Below are 22,302 nucleotides of genomic sequence, written 5' to 3' on the forward strand. Positions count from 1 at the left end.
ATTGTAAATGGAAGGAGGTGAAGGCAGAGATGAGACTGTGCATTGCTCTGGCTCCACTGGCAGCTTCCTGCTCCCGGTGATGAATGAGCTCATTGCTGAGTTTTGCGTGCGCCCCTCCACCGAGGCTTGGGAATTTCTAATGAAGGGGCCAGCCGTGATGCCACTGTGTGTGTGTTGTTAACGGCACAGAGTTATATTAGGCTACAGCGCTGGGCAGCATAAGCAGGAGGAGAAAAGAGAGTGGAAGGAAGAGAGAGAACCAGAGCAGCACGGAGTGGAGCACAGATTTAGGGGAGAATGGAGCTGGCAGCATGGCATTGCAATGCAAGAATAACAGAAACTACTCCCAGATTGCTGTGTGCAGCTGTAACCTGCTCTGCAGAGAACTGCTGCTGTCAGTCCCGGGTGGAAGCACTACTGAGAGCTGGATCTGGCCTCAGCCCTACTATTGTCTGCTGGGCCTGAGCTGGTCATTGCTACCAAGCACCTGCTCCTGGCTTACAGAGCAAATGGGTGGCTGAGGCTGCCTGGAACCAGCCCTTGATCTCGCTCACGCTGCTATTTCACACTCTAAATTGTGCCTTTACTAGTGGCCTTGGCCCCTCCCCTCCTTTGTAGCAAATTTGGGTTTGTGCTGCCGCTGACGCATAGACACCCGTATTTCCAAAAACTTCCACCACATTTTGGCACTAGTGTGGACAGTCTCAACAAAGGAACCAAAATCTGAATGGGCCATGGAGAGTGAGTTCCCCTCTGATGCCTAGCGAGGGCCATAGGTGCTGGAACTAGGGGTGCTGGGGGGGCTGCTGCAACCCCTGGCTTGAAGCGGTTTCCATCCTATACAGGGTTTACACTTTGGTTCAGTGGCTCTCAGCACCCCCTGGTGAGGGCCCCTCCAGGGCCGGGACATGTTGGTGGGGCAGTGTGGGGAAAGAGAGAGTATTTTTAAGTGCATTTCAAACAACTGAGTAAAGCAGACAGGCCCCTGTGCCCCTGTTTGCCTCCCTTCCCTCTCATGTCTAGGGAAAAGTGAAGATCTCCAAACACCCTAGATGTCACCGGCTGACATCCACTGTGCTTTGATTGCAACAGGCCTCACAAGCTGAGCAAGGCCGGACTGGTTCTGCCCTTGGATATGAACCCCTCAAGGACAGCCTGGGTGCTGCAGGAAGTGGTGCTGGTGATTTAGTAGGTGGTGGGCTCCACTGCAAGTCAATGCCCAGCCCAGTGGAGAGCCATGCAGTTCGGACCCCATCCCCATCCCCATCCCCATCCCCAACCACTGACCAGCCAAAGTGCCCTGGTGTTTTCATGGCTTTGGCTTTAGGCTTCTCTACAGACCTGCCTGTCTATTTGTTTCTCTACCAAGGGGAATGGCTAGAACAGGGAAATGATCCCTGGCTCCTGACCACCATCTCCTGGCTGGCTGTGTCTGCCCTGTGCCCAGGGACTGAGGCAGTGAATACATCAGCCTTAAAGGAGGGGCTGGCCCTAGGCTTTGGATCAGGCTCCCCCTATCAAAGAGCCCCAGCTCAGGACTGTAATTATCTTTCCATTTTGGCATCATCCTTCCCCCTGCCTCTGGCTCATGAGCTGCCCTTGCTTCCATGGAATTGCTGGTGTGGCATTAACCAGGGCACATGGGGTCGCTGCCACCGGGAGCTGGGTACTCTCCAGCCTGGCAGAGCACACGTGAGAGGTGCTGACAGACGGGTGGGCTGAGCTGTAGGGATGCCAGCTGGATCAGCCTCCAGTGTGCTCATGTACAGATGTGCCACTATTAATGCAAACGGATCCTAACAGCATCCAGGTCACGCTCTATTCCAAGAGAGGCTATCCCAGTCCTAGCTCTGACACAAGAGGAGCCTTACACATGAGGGAATCAAAATGGGGCTTGTACCTGCAACAATTCCAGCAGCTTAGCAGGATTGTGCAATGACCAGTCTTCCAAATGGTCATTTGGGAGCTGTGGCCAAACAACCTGGGGTGAAGGAACTAGGTCTTAGCTACCCCAGGAGTGCACTGGGCTCTGGCATAAGGACACTCTGGTGGTAGCCACTGTTTTGCATTCTATGAGTGCATTCATTGTCTGCCAGTGAGGGGCTGGAACCTGACAGAGAAGGGAGTGTGTGTGCCGTCTCTCCCAACAGCTCTGCTAATGCAATCCTCACCAGCAGCCCCCTTTGCTGTTCCAGTGCTGGATCCCAGACACACAGCTCTGCCACAGCCCCTCAACAGGACCAGATTAACCCATTTCTGGGCCCTAGGCAAACATTCACTTCTGGGCCCCTATCTTGTTGGAGAAAGCAGCAGTTTGTTTAACCAATGACTTCTCTGTCCTTGGCTCCGTTGGGCGTGGCACAGTGTGGCTCAGCTGGGTGTTGGGACTTCCTCTGCCAGCCCAGCCCCTGGAGAATTTAAAGTGAGTGGTGTTGCAGCCTGAAGCACGAGATCACAATGCCGCTCAACTTTGGCCTGGCTAACCCCTTGTCATGATGGAGGAACATCCTGACCAGATCTGAGTGGTGGTGTGACCCCGTGCTCCAGCTCGCAATACCATTCACTTAAGTATGTGAAGTTGTTTCAGGTCGGGGCAAACCCACATTGGTTTTAAAAAAAATAATCGGGGCCTTAGGCATGTGCCTCGTTTGCCTACATGTTAATCTTGTCCTGCCCCTCAATCCTGACCCATGGGTCCTCATTCTCTCCCCTGACCTTCTAAGCTGGGTGCTTTGCCCATGTATTTTGGCCTCTGCCTACCCTACCCACCTCCACCCCTCTGCTATTCCAGTCCAATCAATTCAAAATTAAAGCTGAATAGGTAGGCTGAATATCAGGTTGCAGGATAGTCAATCAAAGGAAGTGGAGGAAGCTCCATTGCTTGGGACATTGAACACCAGACTGGGCAAGGCAGTGTTGAAGAGACTAAGCAGGTCCCCATGTTCTCTGCAGCACAATGGGACCAAATATTGTGGCCAAGGGCCCCCCTAAATTCTGCAGCAAGAATCCATAAATCCGCTAACGTTGCTGAGCAATGTAATGTAGTTCCATGACATACCCTCCATTCCCACCCCTCTGACACCCAAACACACACCTCTATGACTCATCATTGCAAACACTCAATGATAGATCATTCACCAGTGATCCTTTTCAGCAACAGGCATTTTTGACAATGGACTTTTTTGCTCATTTCTCCAGAGAGCCCAGCACTCTGAGCCGCCCTCAGCAGTCATGATGTTGCCTAGACAGCCTGATTTAGTCTCCTGTCCATGATCGTTGCAGGGACCATCCTACCAATATGACTCTCAGGTCTCTGGGGGACATGTCCATACCAATGTAGTCTAGCCTCACCCAACTTCTCTGCAGTTGGGCCAGCCTGGATTAGCCCCCCCCCCCCCAACCTCATTTCATTTCTTATTACAGAGCATCCAACTACTTGACCGGCCTACTGAAAACTGTGTCGCCACTGTTCAGTGTTGGTTTGCAGGGTCTCGCAGTCTTCTGCACATATCACTAAGTTATCAGTGAATAACATTTTCCAAGGCAATTCCCTTCTGGGATTCTCACTTATCTCAGCCAGGAGAGCTGAAAACAAAAAAGGACTCAACGCAGACCCTGAGTGCAGGCTGGAAATTCTCTCCCTGCGCTCCATTTGGTTTTTGACTACAGTACTCACTCCAGCATACGTATCCTGTATAAGATGGACATATCCTTCCAGTACACCTCTCCATCACAAACTAATTCTTTTAGTATATGATCATACCCCTTCTCCAAGTCCACGCAAACCAGGCCCAGTTGCCATCTCTTTTCTCTGACCTTCTCCATTGGGATTCGTAGAGCAAATATGGCGTCAACTGTGTTCCTTTCCATCATAAAGCCATGCTGATCCTTCCAAATTTCAACTCATTTCCTCATGGATGCTTTTCAGTCATCTATCCCACACCTTCATAGCAGGTGATGTCCACTTAAATGGGTGATAATTGACACACACTGTAATATCGCCTTTATTTTTAAACGTGGGCACCACAAAGGTTTTACATCATTCATCCAGCATTTTCTCTTCTTAAGAATATCATGGAACGGACTTGTAAAATCCTTGAAGCCATCCCTTCCCAGTGACTTCAGCACATCCAGACTTCATCTGGTCCAGGTGCTTTCTCCTTTTTCATTTTCCTACACGTCTCTACAACGTTTTTCTCCTTTATGGAGGAAGAAGGGAAACTCTTATTTCAAACATAGGGTGTGGGGCTTGAACAGCTGACCTGTACTGCTTGTCCAATAGATATGCTCATGTGAACTGATGCCCAGTGAGCCTGGCTGCAGCACTTTAATTGGAATGAGCAGCAAAAATGCTGAGTTCTGTGCTACATTGTGGAAAAACCATATTCCATGTGCATGGAGTTATGGAGTCTATGGGCCCTGACTGAGAAAAATGGGGCAATTCTCCTCAGAACCATTGTTTCAGGTTTTGTGTCACATTTTCAAGGTTATCTTCCCACTCGTAAGGGCTAGAAGTTTTGTTTCTTTTAAATGAAAGCTGAGATTCTGGAGCACAGTTCTGTGACAAGGAGTGACTTCTACAGCCAATTTCATGGCAGTAGATTACACGAGGCCTTGACTATAAAGAGCAATCCTGCCTGGCTGTGAGGGAATGGAGGCCTGGTCTGGATGGCCCACAGAGCCTTTCAGATTCTCATTTTCGGGCCGCTAATACTGATTCCATGGGATCTAATTTTTTTTCCTTGCAGCTGAATCAGAGGAACACTGTCCAAACGTTAATTCCTGTGAAGAAGATGGAGAAAGGCCTGCTGCTGGAGCACATCCTGCGCAACTTGAAGGTTCCTCAGAGCTATGAGGTTCGCCTGACGCCCATCACCAACTTTGGGGCTGGTGATATGGCTGCCCGCATCATCCGGTACATGGAACGTAGGTATCTTCCCCCTACATCCCACCCAAGAGAGCAAGGGCAGGGTCCCCCTCAGCGTTGGGTTGTTGGGTTGTGATTACAGGAGGGAGTCTCAGGGTGATGCAGTGTTGTGGTGACGCAGTGCCATCACTGCCCTTTGGCCAGGGCTCTGCAGCCTTCCTCACCATGGGACCCCATGCAAAGACTTTGGTGGGGGGGGCCAAATTCATTTTATATAATGTTATGTTCTTTGCTTGACAGTGTTCCCAGTCATGCTACATGGCCCCTTTGCTGCTGGATGATATTAGGCTCCTCCGTTCATGTTAGGGCACAAGCCATGGGCATTGTGTTGTAGCCGGACTGACCGCAAAAGGGAGCGAATTTGAGGGGCGTTGGAGCAGTTCATTCCACAGCTCTTTTCATAGCTAAGCCAATGTGTTGTAGCTGTGTTCTAACTCATGTGGAGCGCAGGGCCCTCTCCCTGATCCTGCAGATCACTGGACATACACCCAGCTCCCTGCTCCCCACCACATTACTGCAGGACACTGAGCTGCTTTGATATGCTGTCAGATAGTTGCCCTCTCAGTTTCACTCAGGAGTTTGGGCCCCACCAGTTCAGCATGTAAGACCCACCTATTCCATTTCCATGTGATTTTGCACAACCCTTCATTCCCATGGGGTACAATTGTGCCTCAGTTTCCCCAGGGATTCCAGTCCCCTTTAGTTGCATACCCGCACCTAGACCCTATTGATTTCCTGCAGGGTGACAGACCCTATTCTAAGGGCTACCTCAGTTGTCCGCCAGGTATGAAGCTGTCTGGATTTCCCTGCTTGATACCAGCCTTCCCATTCCCAATGGATTCCATAAAAGAATCTGCTTGGGTAGCCCTGCATTGCCACTAGATCCAGGGACTTGTGCTGAACAAAAGGTTTGCATCTGGGGTTCTGTCTGCATTTTGAAAATAGAACTGTGAACCCACAAACTCAGGACCTTGGCATGTCCCAAACACAGGGATTCTCCCATTTGGAACTCAGGGGATGTGAGGGGGCTGTGGGTGATTTGGGCATTAGTGGCATTTCTCAAAGTGTTTCTTTTTTGTTTAGGTTTTGATTTTTTTTCCTTTGGAAACAATGCTGTTCTAAACCCTTTTGTTTTCTGTTTCCTTTCCCAGCCATTAACTATCCCAACCTGGCAGGTAAGCAACGAGGCCTCCGGTTTTATTTTTGACTATACTGAGCAATACCTGCCGGGGCAGCCACAGGCAACTACTAAACTTGCCAGAGAGAATGGGGGGAGGGGGAGTGCTGGGTGGCACAGGTGGCTTTGCCAGTTCCATTCCCCTAAAACAGCATGAAATTTACAAGCACTGAAAATTTCCTCCACCACCAAGTGCTCTTTGTTGTAACCCTTCATGTCGACAGGAGAAAAACACCAAAGAAACTCATCCTACTTACACCTGCTGTACATATGACCTCCAACACAGCTCTCCTAACTTTAGCAACATGCTCCTATCAAGGGGGGCATCAGCAACTCAGCATTGTCCCAGCAATGTCTGGCTTTTTCAAAATAACCCATCTGGTCTGAATTGGGAAGGGAGTTGCCTGATACCCTGCGGGATGTTGGAGAATGTTTTCCAGCATGGCTCTTCTTCCCCTGCAAACGCCCACACTCCCATTCCTTAATCTTCTTTCCCAGCATTGTTCTTTCACCTAGTCATTGCTCTTCCAGTTATTCCCTCTGAGGGATGCACTTCCAGCCCAAAGCTTTAGGAGCTGGCTGTGGGGCCTGATTTTTCTTAGGGTACTGAGCACCCATAGCTCCCTTTGACTTTGAGCTGAGAGTCCTCAGCATCTCTGAATAATCAGGCCCTGCGTGTTTAACAGGAATAGGATGGTGCCCAGAGTTCTTGAGAGAGGATTGTTTAGGGTGGTCCCAGAGGGTTAGAACTAGTGGTAGAATCATCTCCTCTGGGTGAGGGTGGAAGCCCCACTGGCTGAATCCCAGGAAACTTGGCCAGGTAAATAGGGCAGAGGTTCCCATGTTGACAGAGCGCTGACTGGTGATCCACAGAGAGCAGGCTGGTCCCATAGTGCTGGCTCCTCCTCCTTGTTTCCAGCTGCCAAATTGAATGAAACAATTTTGAAAACATATATTCAGTATTTTCCTAATGTTCCTTTTCCATGTAAGCAAGTACTGTTGCTGCTACAGGGATGCTGTGATGGTGACTGGGAGGAGAGGGAAGGGTCTAGGCAATGGCAGCTGGGACGGGAGGCAGACAGGAGACATTCTCTCAAACAAGGTGTGGTCCACACTCTGAAGAGGTATTTGAACCCCTGCGCTATGGAGTTTGCTGTAGGAAAAGGTTCTGCTCTAGCTAGGGGCAATAGTTTCCTATCTAGTCATGAGGCTTTTCTGTCTGTAATTTGTATGATTCTGGGACTTCCCTCCTACTAGCATGTCCCTTCCCCCACGCTGCAGCGTGGCATCTCAAGTGTCCCATGTGCCTCCAATTCCCACATCTCTTGAGTGAGAGCTGCACCTTGGCCCCTTCTCCCAGCTCCGTGTCTTCTCTCGTGAAGACCCACTGGGAAACATTAAACAAATTGCCAGGGTCCTGTATTCTCTGCGTCCAGAACACGTTCCCTTCTGCACCTGGCCTGGTGAGAGATCCCATCTCAGTGAATAGGAGAAATTCTTCCTTTTGCCACTTCTTTTCATTTCCAAATAACTCTCAAGAAATCCTGTGGGGACCCCTATCCCAAGAGTGATCATGTCCTTGGGCTGTTTGACAAGAGCCACAAGACTGAAACAACACTGATGCAAATGGGTATGGTTGCAGCCCCCCTTATATTTCGATACAGGGGAACAGTCATAGGTCCCACATGCTGTGCTCCATCTTGAGGCAACTGCACTGAATGCTGGGAGCTATGTGCCGCTCCTTGTGGGTCCTACCCACCGCATGAAATGTGTGAGAACAACTGCATTGTCGTTGCTTTGGCCATCCCCGCTTTATAGCAATGTGCCTTCCCTTCAGACCTGCTGGCCAGTGAGATATGGTCACGAAGGCTGCTGGCTTTGTGTCCATGCTGCAAAGTTAATAACCCAGAATTGCACCCCCCCCCCTTTGGAGCAGCTGGCTCCATAGGTCATCAGAATGTCTCTCTCTGCCCTTAACTCTCCTTTCTTCCACTTTGAATTCCCTCCCGAATGCCCAGCTCTGTGGAGCAAAAGGCAAAGATGAGATGATTAATGCCCATGGCAGCCTGATCCAGGGCACACATAATGGTGATTAATTTACAGACTCGGAGTGTTGCTTAATATAATTATTTCTTCATTCATATTCTCTTCTGATCTAATAAGGTGTTAATGATGTTGGGCCATGCATGCTTGTGGCATGGTTACAGATGCAAGTGCAGCAGCAATCAAAAGGGAGGGGACGGAGTGCTTAACTTTCATGCACTTTGAGGTTAAAGACAGGATTGACAATAACCAATAAAAATATATCCAACTCTAAGAAGTTAAGTGATACCTTCTGTTGTTTTAAGGGATCCCTGACTCCTTGTGGTCAGTAAAGATCTCCTGGCACTTACTGCAAGAGTAAAAGTGTTAACCCAGGGCCAAATTCCAGCTCGGGTGAGTCTGTTCTTTCTCCCAGAACTCCCCCTGCTGGTTCAGTTGCTTACAATCTTCACTTCCTATACTAAAATCTTGTGCAGAACTTGTGTGTGCAGTCAAACAGCTGCCTTGTTTCACTCCAGAAGTGGTGGGTGAAATGATTTCCCCGTATGTCCAGTCTAGCATTCTGACATCCTTGGAAATGAAGTGTAGTGAAATATAAGAGATTGTTTTCTCTGCCACAGGCCATTCCCTTTCTGAGCAGGAGCAGTGTTCCCGTCTCACGGCACGTCATGCTAACGTGATCGGTCATCTATTGCATGCGATAGAGGGTGATCAGCCCATGGGATTTACCATGCCTGAATAGACCTAAGGAGATTCATCCAGTCCATTGTTTGCGCCTAGTGCTTCTAGCCCTGGCTCTGACAATGGTCAATGGAAGATGCTCCAGAGAAAGCTGAAGCTCCTTCCCTACTGTGAATGTGCAGGAGTGAGAAATGAGTTGAGTGGTTAGAGCATGGCTCTGAGATTCAGGATTCTCGAGTTCTATGCCAGCCCTGGGAAAGGAGTATGTGTGCCTATTGGCTCGAGCACTGGACTGAAGTTGGAGACTCCTGTTTCTATTCCCTGCTCTGTCATTGGCTGTTTGTGCAATGAGTGCAAATCAGGCTGTATGTTGTGCTCGGTCTTAATCTCCCCACCTGCACTATGGGGATAATGATTGCGTATCATCCTAGGATGTTCTGAAGCTCAGTGAATGAATGTTTGTAAAGCACTTTGAGATCCTTAGGTGGAATGCATTATGGATCTAATAATACTGAATACTCTTATATAGCGCTCTTCATCCCTGCGTCCCAAAGCACTTTACAAAAGGTGATTAAGCATCACTGTCCTCACTGTACAGCTGGGGAAACTGACACACCAAGGGGAAGTGACTTGCCTATAGTCACACAGGAAGTCAGTGGTAGAGTGGGGATAAAACCCAATACTCTTGTAGCCCAGTTCCATGTCTTAGCCATCAAACCGCAATAGTAACAAGTGCAGGTACCCCTAAGTGTGTTATATGTAACAATCACTATCTGGCTCCCACAGCCTGTAAATGGGAATAGCTTCCTTCTTTACATGCACCACAGCAGCCTGAATATCCGGGCTGGGACTGGCTCCCCCATGCCTGATGTGAAAACCTCTGTTCCATTTTTCTAAAAGGGGAAAAGCCTAGAAATGCTAAGAGCCATGGCAGAGGATCACTCCTGAGTGAGTGCAGGGAGGTGACTGTGACCAGGGATAAATACCAGGGCACTTTCAGCTGCAACTACTGCAAAGCACATTGAGGGACTCTGCCAGGTGAAGGAAGCCTTTGGGAATCCTGCTCCACCTTGGCTCTGACAACCCAGAGAAAAGCTTCTGTGTTCAATATTTAACCCAACTGTTTAATATTAAACAGGGAGGTTCCTTTGCTCTTCTTGTTGCTGAACCAGGATCTCAGCCAGGAGGATGGAATTTGAGGCAGGGTTTGCATCACACCACCAGGGCAGCTGTCAGGTTACTGCTGTATTCTCAGTGATGCAGGGGATCATTACAAGTATTATTGCATAAAAACATAAAAACGGCCTTACTAGGTCAGACCAATGGTCCATCTAGCCCAGTATCCTCTCTTTGATAGTGGCCAGTGCCAGATGCTTCAGAGGGAATGAACAGAACAAGACAGTTTTGAATGATCCCTCTGTTTTTCACTCCCAGCTTCTGGCATCAGAGGCTTAGGGACACCCAGATCATGGGATTTTTATCCTTGACCATCTTGGCTAATAGCCATCGAGGCACCTGTCCTCCATGAACTTATCTCATTCTTTTTTGAACCACGTTATAGTGTTGGCCTTCACAACATCCCCTAGCAATGAGTTCCACAGGTTGACTGTGCATTGCGTGAAGAAGTACTTTCTTATATTTGTTTTAAACCTGCTGTCTATTCATTTCATTGAGTGAGCCCTAATTTTTGTGTTATGCGAAGGAGTAAATAACACTTCCTTATTCACTTTCTCCACACCATTTTATAGACTTTGATTCCCTCCCCCCTTAGTTGTCTGTTTTCTAAGTTGAACAGTCCCAGTCTTTTTAACCTCTCCGCCTACGGTGGAATAGTTGTGTCCTCACCAGCACCCCCAAGTCCCTCAGGGTGTCCCCACAATTCAAATGCTGTTCCTTTCCATGTTTTTAGTGTGTCACACACCAGCCTGCCTGCTCAGTCACTCTGAGTGGGAAGACCGTTTTGGGTAATGACACGCAAAGGAGCACACCATGCATTCAGCGAACCACAACCAGCAGCCCGTGAACTGTAGTTGGGATTACCCAGGGGCTAAACCATGGCGAGTATTTCACTCTGGCAGGGCTGATTGTGCTGGTACAGGAGCTGGGCCTGGTGGAGGTGAAGGCAGGCTTGTTGGTACAACCTAAACAGATTGGATGCTGGTGAATACCAGCCTCCCTTGTTGTGATCTGAAGGTCTGAGCACATCCAGCAGCACAACAGGCCTGGATCTCAGCCACCTTATTCACATAACCCGCTGGAAAGGACACGTAGCAGCTGCTGCCTCACTTCTTCCACTGCCTTTCGGAGCTGGAGACAAACCAGCCATGGAGAACATATGACCATGATCCCCATGCCTCCAATCTCCCAGGCTCTTGCCAGGGCCAGTCCCCACTTCTCCCTCCTCCTCTTCCAGCTTCAGCTGCAGAGCAGCCCCTGCACTCAGCGCTACAAAGCAATAGCTAATTTGGATTAGGATGCTAATTAGAAATGAATGGACTGAACGGAGAGCACTTAGCCAGGGTTAATCAGAAGTTAAATGGGCAGCCGAGCTCCCTGTGACTGCATTCGGCAGTTTCCTGCCGAGCTCCAGGGGCCTGTATTCAGCAGCAAAACCCAGCTGCCTTGGTCAGTGAACCATTGTGGTTGAGTCCCTCATGGACAGAGCGTAAGGCACAGGTGGTAGTGAGGGCCGTGTGTGGATACCAATGGATCTCAGAAGAGTCAATTTCTCTTCCTTTTCACCCTCCCAAGTCTAACATGGTGGGTGCTATCCAGTCCCCATAGCAATGTGCCATCAAGGAGAGACAGGCATGCAGTAGAAAGAGGGGACAACAGTTTAAAGCCCCAAATTCTATGCTCCAGATAAGGTCTCCAGAGACACTGACTGAGCCACTGAAATCCACGTGACCCCGGGCTCTCTCCCAGCCAGTTTCTGAAGCAAGCCAAATCTGGAATCAAACTTATTGGGGATACAGGAATTTGGAAACATAGGAACTGATGTAAATGAGAGTTGTGCTTTCACATGCCCCTAGGGGAAATGTGTTGCTGGTGCTTAGTGCTCAGCTTGTGTCCCAAAGCAGGGGGATTGCTAGCCCTTGTCAGTTTCTCCTTTTAAACGTGTTGCTTTCCAATTTCATTGGGTGCCCCTTGTAGAGAGGAGCTCCTGGTTGAGCTGTCCTGCAGGGGCTCAGGGCAGACTGTTAAGAACCAGGGCACAAACCCCTAATTGGCTGTAGGGGTATGTCCAGACTACCCGCCATATCGGCAGGTAGCGATCGATTTATCGGGGCTCGATATATTGCACCTCATCTAGATGCGATATATTGATCCCTGAACGTGCTCCCCGTCGACTCTGGAACTCCACCGGAGCGAGCGGCGGTAGCAGAGTCGACGGGGGAGCCGCGGATGTCGATCTCATGCTGTGAGGACAAGAGATAAGTCGGAATAAGATACTTCGACTTCAGCTACGGTATTCCCATAGCTGAAGTTGCATACCTTACATCGACACCCCACACCAGTGTAGACCAGGCCTAAGAGCTATACTTAGATTTCACCAGAAAATTATCAGGTGTAAACACGTCAGGCACTACAACTTAACGTGGAGTCCCAGACAGTCCCCTTGGGTACTCCAGGTAAGCCTGCCTTTGTGATAGATGATCCCTTACACCATGAATCACACAAATATTCAGGTTATTCCCAATCCCAAAGAATCGATCACTTACTCCAGGTCAGTTGCACTTTGGCTTGCACACCAAAGACTATGTTTGTAGCCAATCCTATACTAAAGTATCTAAAGATTTATTAACTAGGGAAAGGAAATGGGAGTTATTTACAAGGTTAAAGCCAGTGAACATGTGTACACAAATGAGTCACAATCTTAAAATTCAAAAGGTAACAGAAGTTTCTATAATAAGCAAGTTCTATATGTCCTTTAGGTCTAACCGAAGCTAAGCAGCTGGGGATCCCTTGCTTGTGCCTAGAAACCTCCCCCGCCCCCGGAGTCCAAGCAGCAATGAGACATTGTTCCTCCATGTTAGGGAGTTTTATTGCCTTCCCCCAATCTGCTTTGAGCTGCAAACTCAGCTCATGGGAGGAATTCACTTACATGACTCATCTTTGTGGGGTGGGCGGGGGAGAGTCAACAGCAAAGTCTTTTGTCTTCTTTAAAGTTCCACTCTAGTCCTTCTGGTGCTGATGGGTCTTCCTTGTTGGGCAGGACATAACAACTTCTGTTGGATGCTTGTGTTTCACATTGTATGTCTCTCTTCTGTCTGGTATTTACACAGTTAGAAGCTTACAGTGCAAATGCTCAAATATCACCTTGCAATATGGGATACTAATGTTATAAGTGAGATAATGTTTAAATCCTAAACACACTCTTCTTCTTCTTCTAATACCTATTTTAACAATGCTAAGACACAGGTGAGCCAGGCTGATTCTAGCAATGTATTTGTCAGTGTTCAGTGGAAACATGGGGACCTTGGAATGAGCTGGCACCTGGTCTGTCAGGGTCACAATCCTGATTTACCTTTGCTGCAACATCCACTGATGTGTGAGTTTTTATACCTCACTTGTGTTCCCTCCAATTCGCTTCCTCTCTAAACTGAGCAGTTCCAGTCTTATCCAGGTTCCTGACCTATGGCGCGCGCTCTCCAGCCTCCAAGCATTTTCACTTGCCATCACTGGACCTTGTTCTATTTCTTCTCTATTTCAGCTCCACAGAATCCTAGTGCAGGCATCCAAGGTCAGTGGTTAGGCCTTGATCTCCTTGGCCTGGGACCTGTCCTCAGGGCCAGCTCTAGCCATTTCGCTGCCCCAAGCACGGTGGCACGCCGCAGGGGGCGCTCTGCAGCTTGCCGGTCCCGCAGCTCTGATGGACCTCCCGCAGGCGTGCCTGCGGATGCTCCACCGGAGCCGTGGGACCAGCGGACCCTCTGCAGGCACGCCTGCAGGAGGTCCACCGGATCCGCCTGCCGCCCTCCGGGCAACCGGCAGAGCGCCCCCGCAGCATGCCACCCCAAGCACGTGCTTGGCGCGTTGGGGCCTGGAGCTGGCCCTGCCTGTCTTTTATCATAAAAGTTAAAGGTGGAGAAGCCTTATTAGGTCAATTTGGTCCACTCTCTGGGAGCCAATGTAACATCAGGTCTATGCTAGAAGCTTTTGCGGAATAGTATTGTCAGTTAGGGGAGGAAGATGACTTTAAAAAAAAATTCTGTACCAACAAAACTGTCCAGGCAGTTATATTAGCATAAAAGTGTTTTTGCTGGTATAGCTTGTTTCACACCAGGTCTACTCTACAAAGATTTGCTGCTTAACAGTATCAGTTAGGAGTGAGGGGGGAAAAAATCACTCTCCAACCAACACAGCTGTGCTGGCAAAATCCCCTGTGTAGATGAAGCTTATATCAGCAAAAGAGTCCTTTGGCCGATGTTGCTTTTATGTCATTCGGGGAAGTGGTTTAGCTACGCAAGCAAAGGAACTCCTTTGTCAATATAAGTTGTGTCTCCACTAGGGGGCTTTGCTGTTATATCTATTACTGCAAAACCTCAGGGTTTGGCTACACTTGCAGCTGTACAGCACTGGGAGTTACAGCTGTCTTCGTACAGCTGTGTAGGGAAAGCGCTGCAGTGTGGCCACACTGACAGCTACCAGCTCTGCAGTGTAGCCACATTTGCAGCATTTGCAGTGGTGTTGGGAGTGGTGCATTATGGGCAGCTATCCCAGCGTTCAAGTGGCTGCAACATGCTTTTCAAAAGAGGGGGGTGAGGTGGAGTGTGACAGGGAGCATGGGGGAGACAGAGAGAGTGGATTTTTGGAGCCGACACTGTGTCAGCTTCCTGCCTTGCAAATTCCGACCACTTCCCCCACCCCTCTCTCATTCACTCTTAAATGCAAATAGCCTTCAGACCAGATAAGCAGCTGCTCGGAAGGATTCCCTCCCCCCCTCCTCCACCGTGCTGTTTCTCTCCTCAGGCAAACACTAGCTGTGGACATTCCCTGCCTGCCTCTGCTCAAGCAAACAGTAGCTGTGTTTGTTTTTTAGATAAGCAGCTCCCGGAGCCCCAAGTTCACAACAAAACAAAGAGAGGCATCACAACAAAACAAAGAGAGTTCTTTAGTTAAAAGCTTTATGGGAAAATTCCAGAGGTCAGTTACAGCGTAGTAAGATTAATCGCTGTTTACGCTGGCACTCCAGAGCTGTAGCACCAGCGCCTTTCTCTTTATTCCTCTCGTCCATGTGGAGTACAACCAGCGCTGTAGCCAGGGAGATACAGCGCTATATGTGCCTTGCCAGTGTGGACGGGGAGTAAGTTGCAGTACTGTAAACCCACCACCAGCGCTGTAACTCTCCAGTGTAGCCAAGGCCTCAGATTCTTCCCTGCAGTGCATTTGCTCATGCTTGGTCCAGTCTGGTTTCAAATATCCTGGCGATGAGGCTTCTACTGGGAGATGATTCCACAATCTAGAACAAGGGTAGGCAATGTATGGCACACATGCCACAGGCGGCATGCGAGCTGATTTTCAGTGGCACTCACACTGCCCTGGTCTTGGCCACCGATCTGGGGGGCTCTGCATTTTAATTTAATTTTAAATGAAGCTTCTTAAACATTTTAAAACCCTTATTTACTTTACATACAACGATAGTTTAGTTATATATTAGAGACTTGTAGAAAGAGATCTTCTGAAAACGTTAATGTATTACTGGCACACAAAACCGTAAATCAGAGTGAATAAATGAAGATTCGGCACAGCACTTCTCAAAGGCTGCTGACCCCTGATTTAGCAGATGTTGCTTTCAGAAAACTTTTCTGGTATATTTAGCTTGAATTCTCCTTTTACCTTTCTATAGCTCTGCCCCCATGGAGCACCTTACTGATTCTCCTTTCTCCTTGGTCTTAGTACCCTTATTCCACTGTTGCAGACAATTACATCCTCTACTCAAGCTAGATGTATCTAAGGTGTCACAAGGACTCCTTGGGTTTTTTAAGCTGATTAAGCTTTCCTCCCTGGTTAGTTCCCTGCCCACCTATCCCTGTGGTGAAATGGATTCCTTCTGCACTGACGCAGCATTATAGTGCAGCGTCCCAAACGCTGACTCGTGCATTCTCCCCCAGTGAAAAAGCCAAACTGGCAGGTTTGGGGCGTGGTGAAGCTCAGTAACTGATCAGCCCCTTTTCTGCCCACAGATAACACCTGCCACTTTGAGGACGAGAAGATCTGTGGCTTCACGCAAGACAAGATGGACAACTTTGACTGGACCCGTCAGAATGCCTTGACTCAGAACCCCAAGCGCACTGTCAACACAGGGCCATCCACAGATATCAGTGGCACAGAAGAAGGTACGCAGGCTTCCAGTTTTCCTGTTGCTCAGCTCTGTGTGTGTTGAGAGCATGAAGACCCATTGTACTGTGTCTTGCCAAAGCCCTGTCAGAGGCTCCTTAGCCCACAGCCCCCCCCATCCCCAAGATCCCGAGGATGCAGTGCTGATCTGCTTTCCAAGCACATGCGTCTGCTCTGCATGGGGTGCAGGGAGCAGGCGGTTAATTTGCATGCAACTGATTGGCATTAAATACACAATTAAAACGCCCACAACTTTGTTTAAAGAAATAGTGAGAGTCGTTACCAGCTAATTGCCTGCTGCCAAATGCCCTTGTCCCATCTGATGCTTGTTTTGAAGTCACAGAGGGAGAAGCAAGTAGGAAACTGCTCTAGTACTTAGGAATGTCCAAGTTGGTTCCAACCAGATGTTATCTTAAGGAGGGATCCCAGTGAGGCCACCAGCCCACTAAATCTCCCCTCTGATATTGTTATTTAAAGATCTTGCCATCCAGAGCAAATTTGTTGGAGCTTCTCACTCAACTGGGCACAGTGAAATTAGAGTGATCAGATCCACTTTCCTCTCTCGTCCATTTCACTCCCCAATTCTCCTGCACAAAGCAGCCAGATTTGGGGTTCCCAGTGCTGCAGGGGAAGGACTTAATTCCCCCCACCCATCGCCCATATCCCAAAATTTGAAAAGCATGACCTCTGCCATGCCAGCTCAAACTGCCTGTTGCCACTCCTCAGTATACTCCAGTGGCAGGTGAAAAAACCTGAGCAGGATCAGCAGGGCACAACTGGCCAAGAACATGGTTGGGTGTTTTCAAAGCAAAGGCTGCTCAGTCAGGGATAAGAAGAGCTAGCCTGACTCCTTCTCCCAGCATTTCTCTCCATGTCAGAGCCTGCCCTAAAAGTTGGTTCTAAGCTGTCAGCATCTCCTTTGAGCTGCAGGGAGGGAGACCTGGTGCATTACCTTTCCCCACCTTTCCCTCTTGGTCTGTAGGTTATTACATGTTCATTGAGGCCTCCCGGCCCCGGGTGCAAGGAGACAAGGCCCGGCTCATCAGCCCCCTGTACAACATCACCGGCAAGTACTTCTGCGTCTCCTTCTTCTACCACATGTATGGGAAGCACATTGGTGAGTCACCCGAGAAGGGGCAACACTGGCCTGGGGTGGGAATCCCCCATGGGGGACAGTCTTCCAGCATTTCTGCTCTGTGATTCTCTGTTATCCTCAAATAGTCCTTTTCCACTGCCTCAGTGCAGAGCTGAATGGGTCTGTGAGCCCTGCATTTAAAGCCTTCTCTGACAAGGGCACCAGTTCCCTGCAGTGCCTACCTGTACCTGGCAGTAGCCCTTCAGCCCGAGCCTCTGCCTCCCTACCACACCAGCACCATGCCATGATCCCCCATGAAACAGGGCTGTGCTCCCTTGAACATCCCCTTCCTGTAGAATACCTGCTACCCATCACCATCCCCTGCAGCGGCCCCTCACCCCTGCTCTTCTATCTCCTGCGCTGTAGCATAACATCACGCCCTTGCATCTGATCTCTCGTTCTCTCACCATACCGCAGCCATCCCACAATCCCCCTCATTCCCTGCTCGGCCAGCTGTGAGTGTTCCCATCTCTCCACTTGAGCAGCAGGGTGTGATATCACAGGAGAGACTGTGGGCCTGGAGGGGTGCAGTGGGAATTGTATCGGGGGGTATTGTCCCTTTGTGGGACATAAGGGGAAAATGGGACTCTGTGGTTGCTGAAGTGTTTTTGGGATGGAAGCCAGGATAACAGATCTGCGGGGAGGGGGGTTGTATCCTGAGGCAAAGCTGTTCTGAGGGGGCATCTCCTCCCACCCAACTCAGCAGTCAGAGGAGCAGGAGCCCATGTGCTTAGCAAGCACCATGGAAGAGCCTGGCACACTAATGAGTTTCTATATACAGTCAGGGAGTAATTGCTAATTTGTCACCTCTTGATTTTAATTTCATTAATTTGAATAATAGATGCACTCTTCCCACAGTGCACTGGGTTATTAATCTCCTGCTGGACTGGAGCCTGACTGAAAAAATCACGGCCCAGACAGGAGTGTGGCCGCCTTCTGGTAAATGGGGTTAATTAACAGCTCTGCCTCAATGCCACTGAGGTCAATGGCATGGAATGTACTCCAGGGACCAGTCCCTTACACCTGACTCCTGTGTGTAGCAAGGCAGAAGAGGCTGGGGTCCAGGATCTGGGCACTTCCTGCCTGGCTTGGACTATTCTGGTTATGTGGCTGTGAACTGCTTCCCAGCAATGAGGAGGTGAAGGTTGTCCTAGCGGTCACTTAGGTGTCCACCCCTGGACCTTCAGTGAGGACTCAGGGACCGTCTAAATCAGTGGTTCTCAACCAGCGGTACATGTACCCCTGGAGGTATGCAGAGATCTTCCAGGGGTTCATCAACTCATCTAGATATTTGTCTAGTTTTGCAACAGGCTATACAAAAAGCACTAGTGAAGTCAGTGCAAACTAAAATTTCATACCTGCAATGACTTGTTAATATTGCTCTATATACTGAAATGTAAGTACAATATTTATATTCCAGTCAATTTATTTTATAATGATATGGTAACAATGAGAAAGTAAGCCATTTTTCAGTACTAGTGTGCTGGGACACTTCTGTATTTTTATGTCTGATTTTGTAAGCAAGTAGTTTTTAAGTGAGGTGAAACTTGGGGAACGCAAGACAAATCAGCCTCCTGAAAGGGGTCCAGTAGTCTGGAAAGGTTGAGAGCCACTGGTCTAGATAATACTTAGTCCTGCCAGGAGTGCAGGAGACTGGACTAGATGACCTCTCGAGGTCCCTTCCAGTCCTATGAGTCTATGATTTTGCCCCGCACTCTCAATGTCGTGACAATTCAGCAGGATCTCAATATGCTCATACTTGCTGTATGAGTGGGCCGAGCTGTGTTGGTGCTCTCAGGGGTAGGTTGTGCAGAATTTAGACCCATGTCAGTCCCACTTCACACTGGGATTTTCTGTGCCTGCTGGACTCATCCAATCACTCAACAGAGCTTGTGTCACAACGAGATACTCTCATGGCTTTGTGCATGGACTCTCCTGACCTCCTCTGATCAGGTCACCCACAATTGTCTGTGGAGTGAATCAGAAGCTTTTGCTGTGGACTGACCAGTGTATGTTTTTACCCAGCCCTTCTCCAGACATCTTAGAAGGCTTTCCCCCTTCATCAGTCCAGCGCAGAGTGAGACAGACCAGTGGCAGAAGGAGGAGTGGCAGGGGAAAAGAGAGCTCCTCCAGCCTTGCTTAGTTTGGACATAGGGCATTGTACTTCATACAGGGCACTACAAGAAACCCCTTCTGCAGGACAAAGACTCTCTTCCCATCGGAACCTTTCAGTACCTACATATAACATGGTGGTCTGGGTTTGGTTTGGAGGGAGGATGAAATGGATGCAGATGGGAATGGATGCACTGGAGTTATTTTGCTCATTGACATTTTAACCCTTTCTGCGTTGACTCCAGCTTTTAAGAAGCCAGAAAATCTCAATGACTCCAGAGATTTGGGACAACCACTGGGTTCCATTTCCATGCCCCAGCCTCAGGAATCTTTCAGCTTCTGTTCATTTCTCCATTCAGACTTAATATGATCCTCCCTGTCTGGTCCCCGCTCCCCTCTTGCCACCCGAAGGGGCTGTTAAATTTGTGCGAGATGGCTGGATTGTTTAATGTTAATGGCATCTGATGATTTCTCAGGTTTGGTGCTGTTTGAGCTGAGGGTGAATTCTTTAAAATGCAGACTGACCAGATAGAGTCACAGGGGAGAGAGAATGCTTCTCCCTTTGTCTGTTGGAGCTGTGGCCCATGTATTGTGGCCCAACAATGCATTCTTCCATAAATCTGAGTTCACATATTTACTTCTCTCTGTTTTAGAGCAGTGCCCATTGCTGTGCTCTCGAATCAGTCTGGCTTCAGTATAATTTGCTGGGACACCAGGGCAAAATCAGTATGTTCCCAGTAAATCAGAGCACCCAGTAACCCTAACACTGCCTGTCTCGCCAAATCTTGTTCTGTAAGGTGACCTACTGCTAAAACCTACACTTTCCCTACTGCTCGCATGAAGCTGACTAGTCTTCCAGTGCTGGCATGTCACCAGCTCCTCTTCTCATCCTTCTGGACTCTGACCCAGCATTGGGGATCTCCACTAGCATCCACCACATTTCTTGGACCTGGTCCTTCCCTGGATGCTCCTGCCTTCAGCAGCTCTCCAGCCTGAGGGCTCTCTGGGCAGTAGCTAATCTCCCCCATTAAGGACACATGTGTTCCTTCCAGAAGGCTCTGTGGTTAGATCTTCATTTCCAGTTGATATTTCTCGCTCTAAGAACAGTTTTGCTTGCACGATCAGGGGATCAAGTGGGACCAGGCCCTGCAGCTTTAGTACTGCTGAAGGGTGCCAAGTGGATGTCCCTTGAGGCTGAAGTCATCCAGCCACAGAGCAGGTCCATCCCACTCTGGGCTCCAGCTCTCCGGTTCATTCAGTCGTTGGCCTCTTCACTAGGAGCTGTTGTGCCAAATGAGGAACGGGACTGAGACCTCCCACCCAGCCATGCGTCACACCTGACAATCTGATGGCGATGACTTAGTCACTGCACGTCTGAGCCACTTTCCTTTCACTCTCCCTAAGCTGTCCATTCCCCATGTGCACCGTGCACGCTAGTGTTTATATCTTGGCCAGCACAGCTGTGCCAGACCCAGTGCTAGCACAGGCCCATTGCACCAGTGCCAGCCTGTGTCCTGTTTGCATGACCAGAAGAATATCAGCAGGCCCAGGGCCAGCATGCATATGAGTCCCAGCCTCTCCCAGCAGCTGGCCCTCCACCACGGCACCATGCAGCCCTCTGCCACCATGGAAAGAAGCAGTGTAAAAGTCAACATGTATTTATTTTTAATAACTAGTTTATTACCTTTTATTCCCCCCCCACCACAACCACCACAACGGCTTGGAAGCTGCTTTACTCTCACGATTTGACTATAAAATATCCATAGCCATCCAGGCAAATCTTCCCTGGGAGAGTTCCCAGCCCCTGCTCGTTTATAATAGACATGACGAAAGAGAGAAACCGAATACAAATGGAGCGTTTGTAGCCGGGGTATAAAATATTCAGTGACTAACAGAGCAGGGCAATGCTGAACGTCTCTCAGCTGAGCCGAGAACGAGATGGAAGGGAGCTCTCTGGAGGCCCTTCCCATTCCCCTTTGAGTTATTTGGCTGTTGCTTCTTCCACACTCACCCCCTCAGAATTAGGGTTCCCAGTATCCTGTGACCTTGAGATGCCCCAAGGAACCTAGAGGTAGGGAATCTCCTTTCTACAATGCAGGGTGGCAGAGCATCTTGTTTGCAGTAGAAGGAAATCTAGAAAACAATTGTCCTTAGCCCTTCTTTGGTGTGTCTCCATTCAAGGATCCCTTTACATTTCACTTCACCCATATGAATGAATGAATGCGCACACTCCATGAGGGGGTTCAGTACCATTAACCCTAGTTAACAACAGAGGAAGCTGAGACCCAGAGAAGAGTCTTGTCTGAATATCACAATAAGTCAGTGCCATAGCTGGGGCTAGAACCCAGGAGTCCTGAGCGCGAGTTTAACCATTAAGCTCCCGCCCTGCAGGATACTAGCATAAGAGATTAATTGCTGGAGCTGCAGCAGTGTCTCTTACCATGACTACTCATATCAAGATTCACAGCTATTTATCTATGGTGCTTCCTGCCATAGTAGCAGTTGCAATGCTGTGCAAATGATCCGCTGTTCCAGGGCAACACCATGTCTTCTCCCCTGCCAGACACACCCATGCACACAGAGCTTGCAGTGGAGATTGGGATACCTCCTTCATTTACTTGTGTTGTCAATTGCAGTCCCAGATGGTGAATGGTTTGGGGGTCTATCAGAGCAGGGGATTTGGCTCCTCTGAGACATAGCACCTTATTATGTGTGGCCACCATGCTAGATGGCTTCATTAGCACAATCAAGTGCCCAGACTCCTGCCCAGAATGCTTCCTCTCTCCTGAAGCAGTAACTGTGCACAAATTGGAGGTACTTGGGGTCTGAATAGCCAGTCATGTGACTACTTTCATCCAATCAGTGAAAGGGATTTTTTTCCCCTGC

The 22,302-nt window shown here is 49.1% G+C and overlaps 1 protein-coding gene across 2 annotated transcripts in view; it reads left to right on the plus strand.

Moving 5' to 3' along the window:
* Positions 1-22,302, plus strand: part of MDGA1 (MAM domain containing glycosylphosphatidylinositol anchor 1) — a 198,261-nt gene that overhangs the window by 153,212 nt on the left and 22,747 nt on the right. For both annotated transcript variants that reach the window (XM_050948668.1, XM_050948669.1), the window contains exons 11-14: positions 4,749-4,926; positions 6,079-6,102; positions 16,016-16,168; positions 17,152-17,286. In XM_050948668.1, the coding sequence (XP_050804625.1) occupies positions 4,749-4,926; positions 6,079-6,102; positions 16,016-16,168; positions 17,152-17,286 (490 nt within the window). The remainder of the gene's footprint in view (positions 1-4,748; positions 4,927-6,078; positions 6,103-16,015; positions 16,169-17,151; positions 17,287-22,302) is intronic.

Source organism: Gopherus flavomarginatus, chromosome 4 (genome assembly GCF_025201925.1).
Source record: "Gopherus flavomarginatus isolate rGopFla2 chromosome 4, rGopFla2.mat.asm, whole genome shotgun sequence".
Classification (NCBI taxonomy): domain Eukaryota; kingdom Metazoa; phylum Chordata; order Testudines; family Testudinidae; genus Gopherus; species Gopherus flavomarginatus.